The sequence below is a fragment of the Rhinolophus sinicus genome, chromosome 3, assembly GCF_057876585.1.
Source record: "Rhinolophus sinicus isolate RSI-liver-muscle chromosome 3, RSI-T2T, whole genome shotgun sequence".
NCBI classification, from domain to species: Eukaryota; Metazoa; Chordata; class Mammalia; order Chiroptera; family Rhinolophidae; genus Rhinolophus; species Rhinolophus sinicus.
In genome coordinates, this window is record NC_142503.1 from 151,108,090 (window position 1) to 151,124,285 (window position 16,196).

Below are 16,196 nucleotides of genomic sequence, written 5' to 3' on the forward strand. Positions count from 1 at the left end.
GAGATTCAAAGAAGTTAAATCTTCCCACTGTCACTCCGTCTGTGAGTAGCAAATGCAGTTCTTGACCCCAGGTCTCTGATTCCATGGCCTTTGCTCCTTTCCCTCCCCAAGCCCCTGAGAGGGGACCAAGGCCAGCCCCTCCCCACACACACTCTCCCTGCCTCTGGGCCTCATCCGGCCAGTGGGCACTTGTTTCTATTGCTTCTCCAGCTGATGAGCACACTCTCTTCTTCCGATTGGTCATGACCAGCCAAACTGTGCCTTGGGGAGTCTGTGTGTCTTTGGTTTTTCTCAGCTACTTTTTTGGAAGGTTTTCACTGATTTCCAGGGAGCGTTCCAGAAGAAGCAGTAAGCATAGGAAAGAGAGAGCGAGCAGGCTGGGCATTGCAATAAGGAGTGTTCAGAATTTGGTTTTACCACCAACCATCTAGGTACATAACCATAATCGAGGGACACAACTTATGTGGGCCACAGAGTGACGTGCAGATGAGCGCGGGGGTGAACCACTAAAACTGGCACCGATGGGTGGGGCTCAGAAGCGTGCGTGTTCAGTCCAGCATATAGGAAGGGAACAGGTGTCACTGGGTGAACACCTTCTAGACGCCAGGCACTTTACATACTCCATCTCATCACATCCTCACAACAACCCTATAAGAGAGTTCTTAATGCGCATTTTAAAAATGAAGAAATGGAGCTTCAGAGAGGTTATGAGCGCTCACACCCTTGTGGTGGTAGGTGGCAGGGCTGGACTCTAATGTAGGGCTCCTGTCCCTTAGTTGAGGGCTCTTATTGCCATCCTCCATCACAGAAAGCAGGCAGCGGGGCACCGAGTAGCACAACACTCCCTACCCCTCACACACACCTCTCCTCATGTAGGCGCACGCGCGTGGACACACACACACACTCCCCCATCCCCACCCCTAGCAGAAGGGACAGGCATCTAATCTCGTGACACTGGCATCTATTACATGGTATATGGTCACCAACCTAAGCACATACATGCACACATACACAGACTAGCGAAACCACTCGCCCCTTTTCTTGCTCCCATTGAGCCTGCTCCAAGTTAATTCACCCAGCCCCTGCCAGCCCGGCTGCCTCAGGTAGTGGCCTTCTGCACATACCATCCGGGGGCATCTCAACCCCACGATCCGCCTGGATTGGAGGCGTTTCAGATCCAGGAGCAAGCCCTCAGTGCTGCAAGAAAACACAAGAGATCTCATTCCTACCATGTCTACAAGAGAAAATCGATACCCTGAAACAAAGGCCTCTTTGATGTTTGCAAAGATAGTCATAACATCTCCTAGAGCCAATATGCAATGATTCAGAATCATTTTTACCATGAGACCCAAAACAAGAAAGAAAGAAAGAAAGAAAGAAAGAAAGAAAGAAAGAAAGAAAGAAAGAAAGAAAGAAAGAAAGAAAGAAACAAAGAAAGAAAGAAAGAATATTCTATCTTCATAAATTCCACAACCCGATGCTCGCTACTCACATTGATGGCTGCCTTGTGAAAATACATGTGTTTGTTTCTTTAAGTGGCACTAGTGGGGTCTACACGAGATTAGAACCCAGGATTTTTAGGGTATCTGAACTCCAGGAGGACTCAGGTGAGGAGAATCTGCAGAGGCCTTCCCATCTCTGCTGTAGGTGGAGATTGTCTGATCTCATTCAGGGTTAATAGACTATTTCATGCTTTTCATCTTTAAGACCTGAAATAATTTCTCCTGCCTAAACTGAGGAATGTGTTGTGCTGGCCTGTTTGTAGCCCCAGATCAAAAGCATTTTCCCTAAATCATTTTTTAAAATCCTTATTAAGCATGTCATAAAGCCAAGTGAGCAAAATTACTCAGGCTTTCTTCCTTCATCTTTGTGACAGCGCCACTGTCCTGGAAAGGGTGTGGGGAGGGGAAGGGGGATGATAAGCAAGTTGTCTCTTTTTTCCCAAGAAAAACACTTAGAAAAATCCAAACTAAGAACAAATAATTAGGTCTCAGTATGAAAGCTCCTTTCATTTAGAGAACATAATAATAATTTCAAGATTTCTCCAAAAACGTGACTCCCTAGAGCAGGTAACATGGAATTCCCTGTGCTATGCATGTGCTGTGCTCCTGCCATCACAGCGCGCCCTCATTCCCTCACCTCTGTGCCTGCTACACAGTCCACACGCTTTTGTGAGCTCACTCATGGCTCACACACCTTAAGAGGTTCTGACTCCCCGCACAGGTCCTGCCTCAGGGAGACACTGCGAGAGGACAGATAATTCCCACTCATAAGATGTGAGAGCTAAAGGGACCTGCCATCTAAGGCCACCCAGGTTTTACACAAGCACCTCCCCCCAGAATTGGGGAACCATGGCGTCTAAGACATGGAAATCAATCTCCTCCTACTCACAGTGAAAGAACAAAGGAAGACAAAAACCCATCTCCAGGGCAGGGACAGGGAAACATTTGTCCCCGAACTGGGGGGCTAGACATTCAGGGGACAGGCAGGAGGAATCTGCAGCAGTGATAGCCCAAGATGGATGTCCATGGATGGGAGCTGGCAGGCATTTCGTCTTGGTGGCTTCATTCAAGCAGGTTTTGACTGCAGCTTTTCTTCAGGGGCTGGGTGTCCACCACGTGGGTTCAAAGGGCACAATGAGCTTGCAGAACCAGAGCCCCAACAGACAGTGGGAACGGTCTCTTGGAATCAGACAGACACCTGGGTCCCAATTCTGCTCTAGTTCTAACTATCTGGGGGACCTTGGACCCTGCTCCAAATCTCTGCTTCCTTTTCTATAATTCACCAGGCTCACTATCACCCTATCTGTTTAGGTCTCCGCAGGAAGCAGGACTCCACTGGCCTGGGGCAGCAGAAGAGAGCAAGTGGGATCCTTACAGAGGGCGGGCAGTAAGGAAAACGGTACAGGGTGTCAGTGTACCCTGAATCTAACAAGAAAGAGGGAGGAAGGGAAGGAGTAGCCCAGGAGACCGGGAGTTGTGGAGGAGGGGCTGCTGACCGCAGCTAATCATGGGGTGCATTTACTGCAGGGTCAAGCTTCAAAGCAGGAGGGAACACAGAAAAGACATCCTGACCTCTCTGATCTCCTGCTGGTGCCTCCCCAGTGGTCAGTCTCAGCCAGAGACCAACCAGCAAGGCAGCTGGGGAGCCGTAGGCGGTGGGGTCATATATTGGGGTTCAGAGCTGGGTGGAGAGTGGATAGCAGGGGTAGATGTAGAAAATAGAGACTAACCAGCATGTTGTCCTTATTTAGTCTTGTTATGAGAACAAAAATATCATATGTAAAACACTTAGTATGTAGCCTGCTGCATAGTAGGACGGCAACAAACGGAAGCTATTTCCTACTTAGTTCTATTCACAAGTAGGGTCTTTATTGCAGTATGTGTCCTGCCTTATTGTCACACAAAGAGCCCCTGAAGCAGTCTTTAGATGCTTGCTGTGTGTTGTGACCTGTGGAGATATGAGCATGGATAAGACCCCACCACCTCCCTCAGGGAGATGCACATGGACACCGGTGCCCACAAGACAAGGCAAAGGGTGTCAAGAGTTATAGAAGTGACCGTCCAGGCTGCAAGCTCCTCCCAGGCCAGAGCACAGCTTCTGGTTCTCTTGTTTACTTTCTTCAGACTTTTTAAAGCTTTTCTTTTCCCAATGAGATTCTAATTAGAATACATGCTTATTGTAGAAAATGTGGAACTTGCAGAAAAGCAAAGAGAAAAGAATAAAAAGTACCTCTCTTCCCCTCTCCAGAGATAAGCACTCAATGTTTTTCTGAATGCCCCTCCTTCTATGCATTCTGTTTATAGTTAGTCTCATATTACACATGCAGTTTCACAGCCTCATTGTTGTTTAGTTCTCACCCACCACCACCCCTACTTCTTTCGTAAGCATTGAAATCATTCCAAAAGTATCATTTAATGAGTTCATAAGAGCAATCATAATGGTTGGGAACATGAGCTGGGAATCAGCAGACAAACCTAATTGCAGGTTCATCGGGTCTGCGACAGATAGACGAGTGACTTAACTTCAGCGTCCTCACTCGTAAAATCATGCGGGAGGGAGAATAAAGGAGGCATCTCACAAAGTTGTTGTAAAGAGAAATGAGATATTTATTTATGTGCAATTATTAGCTCAGTGTCTGGGGACATAGTAAAGAGCTAAATGGTAATTATCATAATTGTCATTATTAGTCCACAGTCATTTCTCTATTTTTGAATATTTAAGGTATTTCTGATTTATTTTTAATTAATAATTCTGTTATGACATTTTTGAACTTAAATCTCTTTCCAAGCTTCAACTGTTCCCTTAGGGTATATAAAGCTATTGGTCTCAGGTATAAACATTTTAAAAATTCAAGTTCTGGAGCCGGGTGGCCTGGGCTTACATCCCAACTATGCTACTTACTAGCTGTGTGGTCCTGGAAAAGTCACTTAACCTCTCTGTGCTTCAGTTACCCCTTCTCTAAAAAAAAATCATAATGTAAGGATTAAATGAGATAATAAATGCAAAACGTTTGGCACAGTTAAATAAAATAAACATTAGCCAATATTATTATTATACATACTACCAATTACACTTTTTTACTTGTCTATCCCTAATAGCTTTTAGCACTGGGCTGAGCACCAGTTGACTTCCAACTAATACATATTAAACTGGGCTAACATTGGTTGTTATCAGTGTTCCTTGGGTACTCTGGAAGATGCCCTGCCTCCTTCTTAGGAGTCAGCCCGAGTTCACTCCTCCCCCCTCATCCTGTCCACATCATACACCACGCCCCCCCAACCCATGCCTATGACCTGTGTCTTTCGAAGGACCTTTCCTTTTTGCCTCAGTTCAACTTATAACACTGTTCACTTTTGACAGAGTTCCCTAGACATCCCCTGAATGGTGTGAGACCTCTGCAGAGATTTCTGGGATGATAGGCCAGAGTCCCTGTCCCACCACTGCCCCCCAAGGGTGTAGGGACACTACCCGGGACTTGACCCACAACCCTTATCTTATTTCTCACCCCCAGCTTCATGGTCCTGAGAGCATCAAACTAATCTATTCCAAGCTGGAGGATTGGAGCACCTATTATGTACTGGGCACTGGAGCAAATCCACCACAAAACCCAGATGGGAAAATTGGTTTATGCCAAAGGGTCGGGTTGTGTAAATAACCCAGAAACCCAGCAACACAGGCACACCCAGCAGCTGGAGTGTTGGCAACATACCATTAGCCAGAGCTGCTAGGTTTGTGTGTCGCTACCAACCTCCAGTAGAAATGCACATTTGGAAGTTAGTAGATTGATTCATAAGGATGATGACTTTCCACATGCAGGGTACATGGAATTGATGACCAAGCGGCCAGTGCCATGACCTATGCTTTCCACTAGGAATTCTCGTATAACAAAGCTCGAAACTCAGGCCTTGAATTCTCAGAAGTGATTTCCATCTGGCTAAATATTAACACACATCCTGATACTCCCAAGCAAACTGTAAGGTCATTCACCCCACAGATGTTTATTAAGTACCTACTATGCATGAGGCACTATATCAGGACTGGAGGATTGATCATTATCTAGAACAGGAAAGGCAAACACACAGAAAGCATACCATAAATCCCCTGTCCTTTGCCCAAGCAGACACCACTCTTCTCAAGAGCCTGGACATGGTCTCAGAATCTGTCTCTACATAGGGCTCCAGGCAGTCCTATCAATCAAATTGACATGCCATATTAAATCTGTTTGCAATCTTAGAGCTCAAACACTACAGGTACTTAGAGAACATGGAGGCAGCAAGAAAAAGAAGTCCAAGCAGCCATCTTGGAATGAAGTGGGGGAATTTCTAAAACAGTCCCACAGCTGGTCGGTGTGACAATGCAGGCTAAGCCAAGGCCATCTTGGGAACCTTGGCAATAGGTCCCAGCTAAGAGCACAGATGCTGCTATGTGACCTTGAGCAAGTCACTTCCCCTCTCTGAGCCCCCTTTTTCTGATTTATAAAATGAAGATGATAATTACACTACCTACTTCATAGAATTGTTATGAGTAAATGAGATGATGCAATGTAAAGTGTTTAACAATACTGTCTAATAGTAAACAATTTGCTTTTATTAATGAAATAGACTGTATTTAAGTAAAGAAGAATAAAATATCATTTTCTTCCCAGTAGAAGGACATTCTGGACATTTAATCAGATAGAAAGCTTTTAGGCCCAAGTACTAGAACTAGAGTTATCTCATTTCCATTGGAAAATATGCTTGTTGAACCCCCCACAGCTAGTTTCCAGGAAGTGTCCCAAAATACAGAAATGTGGTCATTAGGGCACATTTCTTAGCCGGAGCTCTGTCCCACCCCAAAACTGACCCCATCAAACAGAGGCAAAAGTAAAAAATGGCAGTGTGTTCTCTTGCCTTTGTCAGGTGCCTAAAAGATATATATCCTTTGATTTATGAAAGTAGACCCCGACCAAATACATGGAATAGTCCAAAAGGATTGCATCCAGCAATTGGTGAGAATGCCAGATACACTAGACTCCTATTCTGCCTCCTTTTGTTGGATAATACTTATTATTATTATTATTTTACAAACACAATATAAGTCCTCCGTAGACATTTAGGAAATACAGAGAAGGAAAAAGGAGAAAATAAAAGGCATTCATAATCTCAGCACCCAGGGTAAAAAAAAATGGGGTATCTATCCATCCAGACTTTCCCTCTGCATTTTTAAATTTAAAAAAAAAAAGAGAGAGATTTTTAATTTAAAAAATCCCTGCTTAAATTCTCTTTCTCTCACCCTTTCCTCTCCTCCCCCCACCCCCACCCCTAGTTTATCATTACCAGTTGAAGATCCAGTTCGTCAACCAAATTGAGAAACCAGTAGAACCAACTTTTACCATGTCGCTCCTGGGAACGAAAGAGGAAGTACAGAAAATCCCCATCACTCTGTGAGTATGAGGAATGGCCCCATCTACCGTGACGACAGGCTTAGTGTTCTCACAGGGTCTGCACGGACTCTGTGCTTTTCAAGGGTTAGGCCCGACGTAACGTCTTCTTCTCAGCCCGCTACGACTGCCCCAAACACCCTGTCAGACGGGACATCCACCCAGGCCCCGCGCCTTCTCTTCCCTCCTCGCCTCACCCCATCCCACCAATTGCTTTATGTTGCTACTACCTGTGTATGTGATGGGCCCACTGCAATGGGGGCTGAGCAGACAGCGAAGCCAGAGGTGGCCCAGTCCATATCCACAGTGCAGGAAGTAGATCCGAGCAGGGAGGAGTGGTGAGGGCTAGAGCAGGTGTCCGCAGGAAGGTCTTGAGTGCCTTTCCAGGGAGTTCTGAAAAGTTGCCCAGAAATAAAACCAGTACCATTCAACTTGGCACAAATTTCCCATCCCAATTAGCCTGCACTGCCAGCCCTTCCCATCTGTCCTTCGTCCTGTTACACACCTGCTCACAACACAAGCAGTGGCCTCACGCCTCCCTCAGAGGTTCCCCAGCTTCACTGGCCAGAAAAGGCCCACTAGCTGCTTTTCCTCAGCATCTTGACTCTCAGGAGGGGCTTACCTTGGGAAGTGACACTAGGCCTCCACTCACTCTGGGGACAGTCCTCAGCTTCTGAAAATTACCCCCAAGCTTTGGTCTCGGATCATCACACTGATTCAAGTATGTGTCGGGGCCCTGAACTAGAAGTAGAGAGGACCCTGTCCTTAGGATGCTCCCACGCTAAGCGGGGCGGGGACATTCTTTGATGATTCTTTACAACATTCTGCAGGAAGGGCTATGATGAGCCACTCGAGGGAATCCTCCATCCATCCGTCTCACCCTCAATCCAGTGTTACCTCTGCCTTGTCCCAAAGCTCTCCCCAAGGGATTGTTGTAAATAGTGGAACGGGCATCTAGGTGCTCTGTCAATGTTGGGACATTTTCAATGTCATGGAGATTAGTAAGAAAACTTGGTAATGATAACTATGAATATGCATTTAAATCTTGCTCTAAATTGGTGCATCTTTTTAATATGTAGTTTTCTATTACTGTTATGCTCTGTTGTTTTAATAGAAGTTTCTATTTATTTGGGAAGAGAAAAGCATCCCTGGGGAGAGAAGAGTGTGGTGTGGCTCTACTGTGGTAATCAAACCAAAAAGAGCTGAACTGTGCCGAGGCCATTGACAAAGCCCCACTGTCTCTTCAGGGCCAGTTGTTCTGATTTGTTAACCTAGAAACTAGGAGGCCTGAACTAAACAAAGTTAACTAGACTTTTTATTGTGGAACTCTTGGAGCCTTTTTAATATGCTAACATAGAAAATAGTATGGTTTTCCCCATATTACTGGTCTAGAAAACCTTTTTAGTCCTGATGTATCTACTGCTGTCCCTATTCATAGTCTGTCCAACACCAGTTTGAAAAATACAGCAGAAAAGACCATCCCAAGTCACTTAGGCAAACCGCACACATCCTGAATGCGTCTAAGCATCGCTTTGCTGTTACGAATAAACTGTGTCTGGTTTCCATTGTATCTTCAGGGGCGAAGGAATTACTAGTAATAAAACCTATTCCCTTCTTATCACATTGGATGTGGACATTGGTGAGCTGGTCATGATCAAGTTCAAGCGGGAAAACAGCGCAGTATGGGCCAATGTGTGGAACACAGTACAAACCATCATCCCGTGGGGCAGAGGGCCGCTCTACTCAGGCCTTATTCTAAAGCACATCAGAGTAAAAGCAGGAGAAACCCAGCAAAGGTGAGTATCGATTCAGCCTCCTCCTAACATCTCTTAAGCATCTATATGTGCCAGCATTAATTTTCACAGTTTAATATCTGCATTTATCTTATGAAATAGACACTGTTGTGTCCTAATGATGGGGTCTAGACACTCAGAAAGTTGAAATGGCACCCTGAATTCTCACAGCCAAAGGTGCAAGGACCAGGCTCTGCACCCAGGTCTTCTGAGCCCCAGTCTAGCCTCTGCCCGCTGCCCGTGGTTAATAGCCGCCTGCCTCTGCAGTTTGGGAACCACCTCTGTAGCCCACTGCTTCTCAAATCCCAGAGTATGGATGAATCACCAGGTGACGTCCCTGCTGCTGTTCCAAAGACCACGCTTTGAGTGGCAAGGACCCAGCTGCAACATTTCTTTTTTGTTGCTTTACCCAGAAAATTGCTTTTAACAGCAATCTCAAAAATCTCTCTCTGTGGTGGCACCTTCCAAACCTTAAAATGCCAAAGAATCACTGGGAAACTTATTAAATATACAGAATTCCCAGCCCCACCTGTAGAGCTGCTGATGCACAGTGGTCTGTAAAGGGACCCAGGACACACATTTGTTACTAAGAGCCCTGAGAAATTCTGACGTGGACCAATGGATCACCGTTAAGAAATGCTACTCTGTGTGATTTAACATCTCTCTTGGCCCCAAGGCCTCTGGGGACAGTGCGGGGTTAGAGAGGGGGTAGGGAATACAGGAAAGAAAGGACAGTCCAGCTGTCCCTTCAGTCCTCTCAGCAGGGATGCCCAACATACTTGGCCATGGCAGCCATAGCTGTCTGTAGTTCGGCAGGTCTCCATGAAAGGAGAATTCTGTCCTCCCCAGACCCTTTCCTATCTCTTCCCCATGTGTTCGGGACACGCATCTCTCCTCTCCCAACTTCCTTTGTGGGGAAGCCCATTTGTCTCTTTGGCTTGTCCCCAGAAGAGGCGGAAAACAGCAGGCCTCTCACCTCCAAACTACTCTCCCCCCTGGCCTCTCAGGTTTCACTGCCAGGAGGGGGCCCAGGGCAGATTTACCCCCCCCCCCCCTTCCTTACCTTACATAACCACCCTCTGAGATTTTATCTTCCTAGCAATTACCAAAAGCATACTCTGCAGTCTGCCAACAGATTTCTCCACATGATCAATTTGAGAAAATTAAACTGCTTCTCTCCTCTTATACGCTTAGCTATTCTTGCGCGACTTTTTGGCTCTTTATATCAGCTCCTCTTCTGAGCACCGCCCCTCCCTGCATTCTCTCAGCTAGACAGTAATTTTTCAGTGCTAGTGGCTGTTCCTCGTGACAATTCTAGGTGATTTGACTTGAAAGGTAGTATAAAAGACAACACTACCGTTTTCACTGGTGCTTACCCACATGGTTCTCAAGAAGCAAAGAGGAGCAGGAGGAAAAGGCCCCTACTGAGATCCTACTGCATGGTGGGCATTACAGCATCGATCTCATGTGATTTTCCCAATGACCCTTTGAAATGGGTAGTATTGGCTGTGCGGATTTGGAAACTAAGGCTCACAGAAGTTACACAGGTTGGGGACACCGCCAATAATTGTCCAAGCCCAGATCTGACTCGGGTTTGGCTGATTCCTTGCCCATTTTGTTGCCAGTGCACTGTTGCCAGCAGCTCCTTCCTCCATTATCCTATTAATCTGCCTTTCCCTAGTGTGATCTAGCAGAGTTGTGGTGCTGGACATTAATACAGATGCACACCAAACCCTTCCTCATCGGAGGCACATGCCGAAAAGAGGGGAAGGGCTGTGAGGCCTAGAGCTTATTTTTAGTTGTAAGTACTCAGTGCCTCCTATATGTCTCCACAATACCAGATGCCATTGGGGATACCCAGAACAAGCTGAGCTGTGGCTCTTTGCATAAGGAAACTCCAGGGCCTAATTAGGAAAACAAGATGCATTAATGTTACTAATAATGCTCCATCCCAGGACTTCTCAAGCTTCTAATGTACACACAAATCCTCTGGGAACCATGTTAAAATGCAGTTCCGCTTCAGTAGGTCTGGGGTGGGGCCTGAGATTCTGCATTTCTAACCTGCTCCCTGGGCTGCTGCTGCTCCTGCTACTGATGCTGATGGTCCCGCTGCTGAGCTGCTGGTCCCACTTCTGATGCTGGTCCCGCTAGTGATGCTGCTGGTCCCACTGCTGATGCTGCTGGTCCCGCTGCTGATGCTGGTCCTGCTAGTGATGCTGCTGGTCCCACTGCTGATGCTGCTGGTCCCGCGGCTGATGCTGCTGGTCCCGCTGCTGATGCTGCTGGTCCCACTGCTGATGCTGGTCCCGCTGCTGATGCTGGTCCCGCTGCTGATGCTGGTCCCGCTGCTGATGCTGCTGGTCCCGCTGCTGATGCTGCTGGTCCCGCTGCTGATGCTGCTGGTCCCGCTGCTGATGCTGCTGGTCCCCCTTCTGATGCTGGTCCCACTAGTGATGCTGCTGGTCCCGCTGCTGATGTTGCTGGTCCCACTGCTGATGCTGGTCCCGTTGCTGATGCTGCTGGTCCCGCTAGTGATGCTGCTGGTCCCGCTGCTGATGTTGCTGGTCCCACTGCTGATGCTGCTGGTCCCACTGCTGATGCTGGTCCCGCTGCTGATGCTGCTGGTCCCACTGCTGATGCTGGTCCCGCTGCTGATGCTGCTGGTCCCGCTTCTGATACTGGTCCCGCTAGTGATGCTGTTGGTCCCACTGCTGATGCTGCTGGTCCCGCTGCTGATGCTGGTCCCACTGCTGATGCTGGTCCCGCTGCTGATGCTGCTGGTCCCGCGGCTGATGCTGCTGGTCCCTCTGCTGATGCTGGTCCCGCTGCTGATGCTGCTGGTCCCTCTGCTGCTGTTGGTCCCGCTGCTGATGCTGCTGGTCCCACTGCTGATGCTGCTGGTCCCACTGCTGATGCTGCTGGTCCCGCTGCTGATCCTGCTGGTCCCGCTGCTGATGCTGCTGGTCCCGCTGCTGATGCTGCTGGTCCCTCTGCTGATGCTGGTCCCGCTGCTGATGCTGCTGGTCCCGCTGCTGATGCTGATGCTGTTTGTCCCGCTGCTGATGCTGCTGGTCCCTCTGCTGATGCTGGTCCCGCTGCTGGTGCTGCTGGTCCCGCTGCTGATGCTGCTGGTCCCGCTGCTGATGCTGCTGGTCCACAGACCACACTGGGACTAGCGAGGGTCTAGTACTTCATGGCCTGGGAAGCCTAAGGAGAGAGAAATCAGTTCAGGTTGATGCTGTTGAGCCTGTACTGTAACACATTTTGGGGGAGGCCAGGAGGCGTAGGCAGGGAGCAAAGTAAACTCTAATTGTAACTTCACTGCTTACCACCTATGTAGAATAAATATGTAGAATAACTCAGAGAATAACTGCACCTCTCTAAGACTTAGTTCTTTAGTAATGAATGGGAATTATAATATGTATCTCATGAGACTAATAACAATTACCAATTTTTAATTACCGTCTACAAACCAAATTCCCAGAGCCAGGACGCAAACACTTAAATTTGTGGTCTTAATCTCTCTGCTACCTACAAGAGGGGAACATGGTTAATTCAGTTGCTCTGTGACTCCACAGGCAGAACTTGGTGAGAGGTGATTCTTCTCTCCTAAAGGCACGAAGTCAGGGATGAGAAGATCTATTGCGGGGTGAAGGGAAAGCGCAGGAAATATTAGCCCTATAGCAGGACATAAAAAGTGATTGGCTAAACATAATGAGAAGATGTTCAATTTCCACAGTAATCATATAAAGGCAAAACAAAAATCAATGAAATTATCTCCAGTCGCCCATTAATTTGGCAGGAATTAAGAGACGGGTAACATGCAGAGTTGGTAAAGTGTGGAGAAATGGTCATTCTTATACACTTGTAGTGGGAGTGTAAATCACAGAGTTTCTGCGGGGGGAGTTCACTCAACAACTAACATTTGGTGAGCACCTACCTTATCGTGGGCATCAGATGTACAAGGTGTGATCAAAAAATATGGTGAAAGCTTAAATTAAAAATATATATATTACAGTAAAAGACACATTGCCATTAATCCCCCTCAAAATATTCCCCTTCGCTTTGAACACACTTATTCCTTCGTTCTTACCACTTTCTGAAGCAGGTCTGGAATTCCTCTTTTGTGAGTGTTTTTAGTTGCACTGTTGTGGCTGCCTCAATGTCCTGAATTGATTCAAAACATTTACCTTTCTTGGTCATTTTGAATTTGGGGAAGAGCTGGAAGTCTTGCAGTGCCAGATCCAGTGAATAAGGTGGATGAGGACACACCACAATGTGTTTTTCTTTTTGACAGAAATTGCCATACCAGAAGCGATGTGTGACATGGAGCCTTTTCCGTATATGTACAAAATGTTTGTTGCAATACTATTTGTAAATAGGAAACCATTGGGGGAAAAAATCTCAATATCCATCAATAGGAAAATGACTAAATGCATTGTGCTATATCTGTACAATGGAATGTCATGCAGCAGGTGAAAAAAAAAGAAATAGATTTATACGTACTAATATGACAAGTCTCCAAGTACATTCTTTGGTGACAAGAAAAGTTCTCAGAAAAATACTCTCAAAAATCTTTATGTTCATATATGAACAATATATGTGTAAAGAAATAGATCTGGAAAGACAGAAACCAAACCATGAAAGCAAGGAGGGACGTGACATTGGTGAAGGGTGATAGAGAAGAGGATCTTTAACATTTTACTGTATTTCTTTACTATTTCAATTTTTCAAGAATGCATTTATAAACTACTGAGGCCACTTTTTATTTCAGCTTTATTGAGGTGTATTTAATAAATAACATTGTAAGATATTTAAAGGTTGCATCATGGGGTTCGATATATAGATACATTGTGAAAGGATCCCCCCATCTAGTTCATTAATACATCCATCTCTCCACATATTTTTCATTTTTGTTATTGACAACATTTAAATTCACTCTATTAACAAATTTCATTTTTACAATAGTGTTACCAACTATAGTTACCACATTTGACATTAGATCCTCAGCCTTTATTCCTTTTATAATTGAAAGTTTGTGCCCTTTTACCAACTTCTCCCTATTTCCCCCTCCACCCAGCCCCGAGGAGCCACTTTTCTACACTTTTTCTATGAGTCTGACTTTTTTTTTTAGATTTCACACAAAAGAAATATCAAGCAATATTGTCTTTGTCTGGCTTCTCCACTATTTTAATGTAAAAAGTCTGATTTGGTAAAGACTTGATCTCAGAGGCACTTTAAAGACAAAGGAAGCCGTAAAATAGAATTCTCTGTAACTACGGCTAATTTTTTTCTAATAGATACAATTGAAGTTAAGTAACAAAAAAATAGCACCTCATGTCAAGCTACTAGTCAAAGCAGTCTATCTGTTGGTCTCCAAGACAGACCCAAACCAAATGTGATGTCCTCTCTGGCTGGACAGTGTCTGCACCACTAAGAGGAAGGGGCAGGGCTTACATGACTAAGCCAGACAGAGGCGAGTGACAATGGCCTCAAGCCCAGGGACCTTTAAGAACGTCATTGACAAATTGGAGCACGTTGGAAGAAGAAAGGCTGTGGAGTGAAGTCTGCCTGTGAGGAACAGTTGAAGGAACTGTGAATATTTGCCCTTGACATAGGGTGAGACAGTGGAAGGAACAATAGCTACCCTCAAAACTTGGATGAGCGGTTATAAGGGAGCACTAAGGAGGACTGCCCCTAGGAGTTTTAGTTTTTATAGAACTGAAATCACCCCCAAAGCAAAGTGCCAGGAAACCTTACACTGACTGCTTTCACTGACTTGGATTTTGCTTTTCTCAGAAGTTATGACAATATTTGCAAACATAAGAATCTAATTTTTTAAATAACATAGCATGTGTTACGCCAATTGATTATTTGAAAAAGGATGAAGCACTTCAATAAGCTCCATCTAAAATTTAATGCTGTTTGCTTTATGTTTTCTCTTCAGAATAACATTTTGCTTAGAAAACATGGATGACCTACAACTTCACCCAACCCAGGAGAAAAGTTTTGTGAGATGTAATGTAACCTCTAGAAAACTGAAGCGAATGAACACATGAGCTTTAATGAGGACCCAGTGTAAAGAATAAATGATCTTCTTTCTTATTTGGAATAGTTGCCTTATTGGGAAACCAAAGTTATATAAAGAATTTTGCATAAAGTTTAGATTTAAAGGGGAAGTATGTTTCACTATTATACACCAAGCTTTTAAGAACTACATTATGTGACTTTACTCAAATATTAGTGTAAGTAAAAATTTCCCAATTTTATTCTGATTAAGTGGTAATATATGCAAATAAGAATAAATGTAAGAACCATTTTAGACCTTTTGTTCCAATTTAAAATGTCTTTTCCAATTAAGTCAAATTTCCCATATTTCTTTGCTAGTTTATTCTGATCAGTTCATTGAACCACGCTGGAAAAGTACTTCTTTATCACAAAACTGGTGCTTCAATAAAGTGAAATTCCAATTAACCACTAGTTGTGTTGTCCAAATTTTCCTCTTTTACTAATGATTGCAACAAAAGCTAATGGAAAACTTGGAATAGCTCAAAGAGTTAGATGTCAAATTTCAAACTGTCCAATAAATGAATTAATGATGTTCGATCAGCAAATTTCATCACAGAGCATGTAAAGGAAATACTAGGTAGGGTAATCACTTGGATATGTGTTTCACGTAGTTCAGAGAGCAGGAGCACGAGTGCACATTTCACAGCCTAACCTGAGCCAAGGCTCAGCTCTACACAGCTCATAATTCACATGGTCTTCACCAGAGCAGGGTAGACCAGCGCTGGTGAAAACAAAACTCCTGAAGCTATGTGTGCCTCTGACTTAAATCAATTTAAGATCACCTTGCATGGTTCACTTTTATCTCCCTTGGAAAGACCCACAAAACTACAGGATATGAAGGAAAGGAGAGGAAGACCAGCGGGGTCAATGTTGCATTGTGTCCTCACTGCAAACCTTGCCTGCAAAAGTATCTGACCATACTTTCAGGTAAAGTGTGTGTGTGTCTAGAAATGATAGATTTAAAATGAACAATCTTTCCCATTATGGTTAAAGTATTAAGATTTACAATAAAATTGTGTTTGCATTGGATTTCCATGTTTTATCGCTAACTGTCCAGGATGAATTTAAAATACAGTAGTCCTCCCCCATTCTTCTTCATTTCACTTTCCCAGTTTCAGTTACCCTGAGTTAACCACCGTCCCAAAATATTAAATGGAAAATTCCAGAAATAAACAATTCATAAGTTTTATATCGTTAGCTGTTCTGAGTAGCGTGGTGAAATCTCACATTGTCCGGCTCCCTCTCACCCGAGAGATGATTCATCCCCTTGTCCAGTGTCCACGCTGCATACACTGCCAGGCCATTAGTCACTCAGTATCTGTCTCGGTTATCAGATCAACTGTCAAGGTATCGCAGTGCTTGTGTTCAAGTGACCCTTATTGTACTTTATAATAACCCCAAAGCATAAGACT

General features: G+C 44.9%; 1 protein-coding gene across 2 annotated transcripts in view; it reads left to right on the forward strand.

Moving 5' to 3' along the window:
* The window catches only part of LIPC (lipase C, hepatic type), a 154,343-nt gene extending 139,148 nt beyond the window's left edge, over positions 1 to 15,195 (forward strand). For both annotated transcript variants that reach the window (XM_074327680.2, XM_019732297.3), the window contains 3 exons: positions 6,808 to 6,925; positions 8,500 to 8,718; positions 14,663 to 15,195. In XM_074327680.2, coding sequence (XP_074183781.2) covers positions 6,808 to 6,925; positions 8,500 to 8,718; positions 14,663 to 14,774 — 449 coding nt within the window. In that variant the 3' untranslated portion in view covers positions 14,775 to 15,195. The remainder of the gene's footprint in view (positions 1 to 6,807; positions 6,926 to 8,499; positions 8,719 to 14,662) is intronic.
* Positions 15,196 to 16,196: the final 1,001 nt, after the last annotated feature.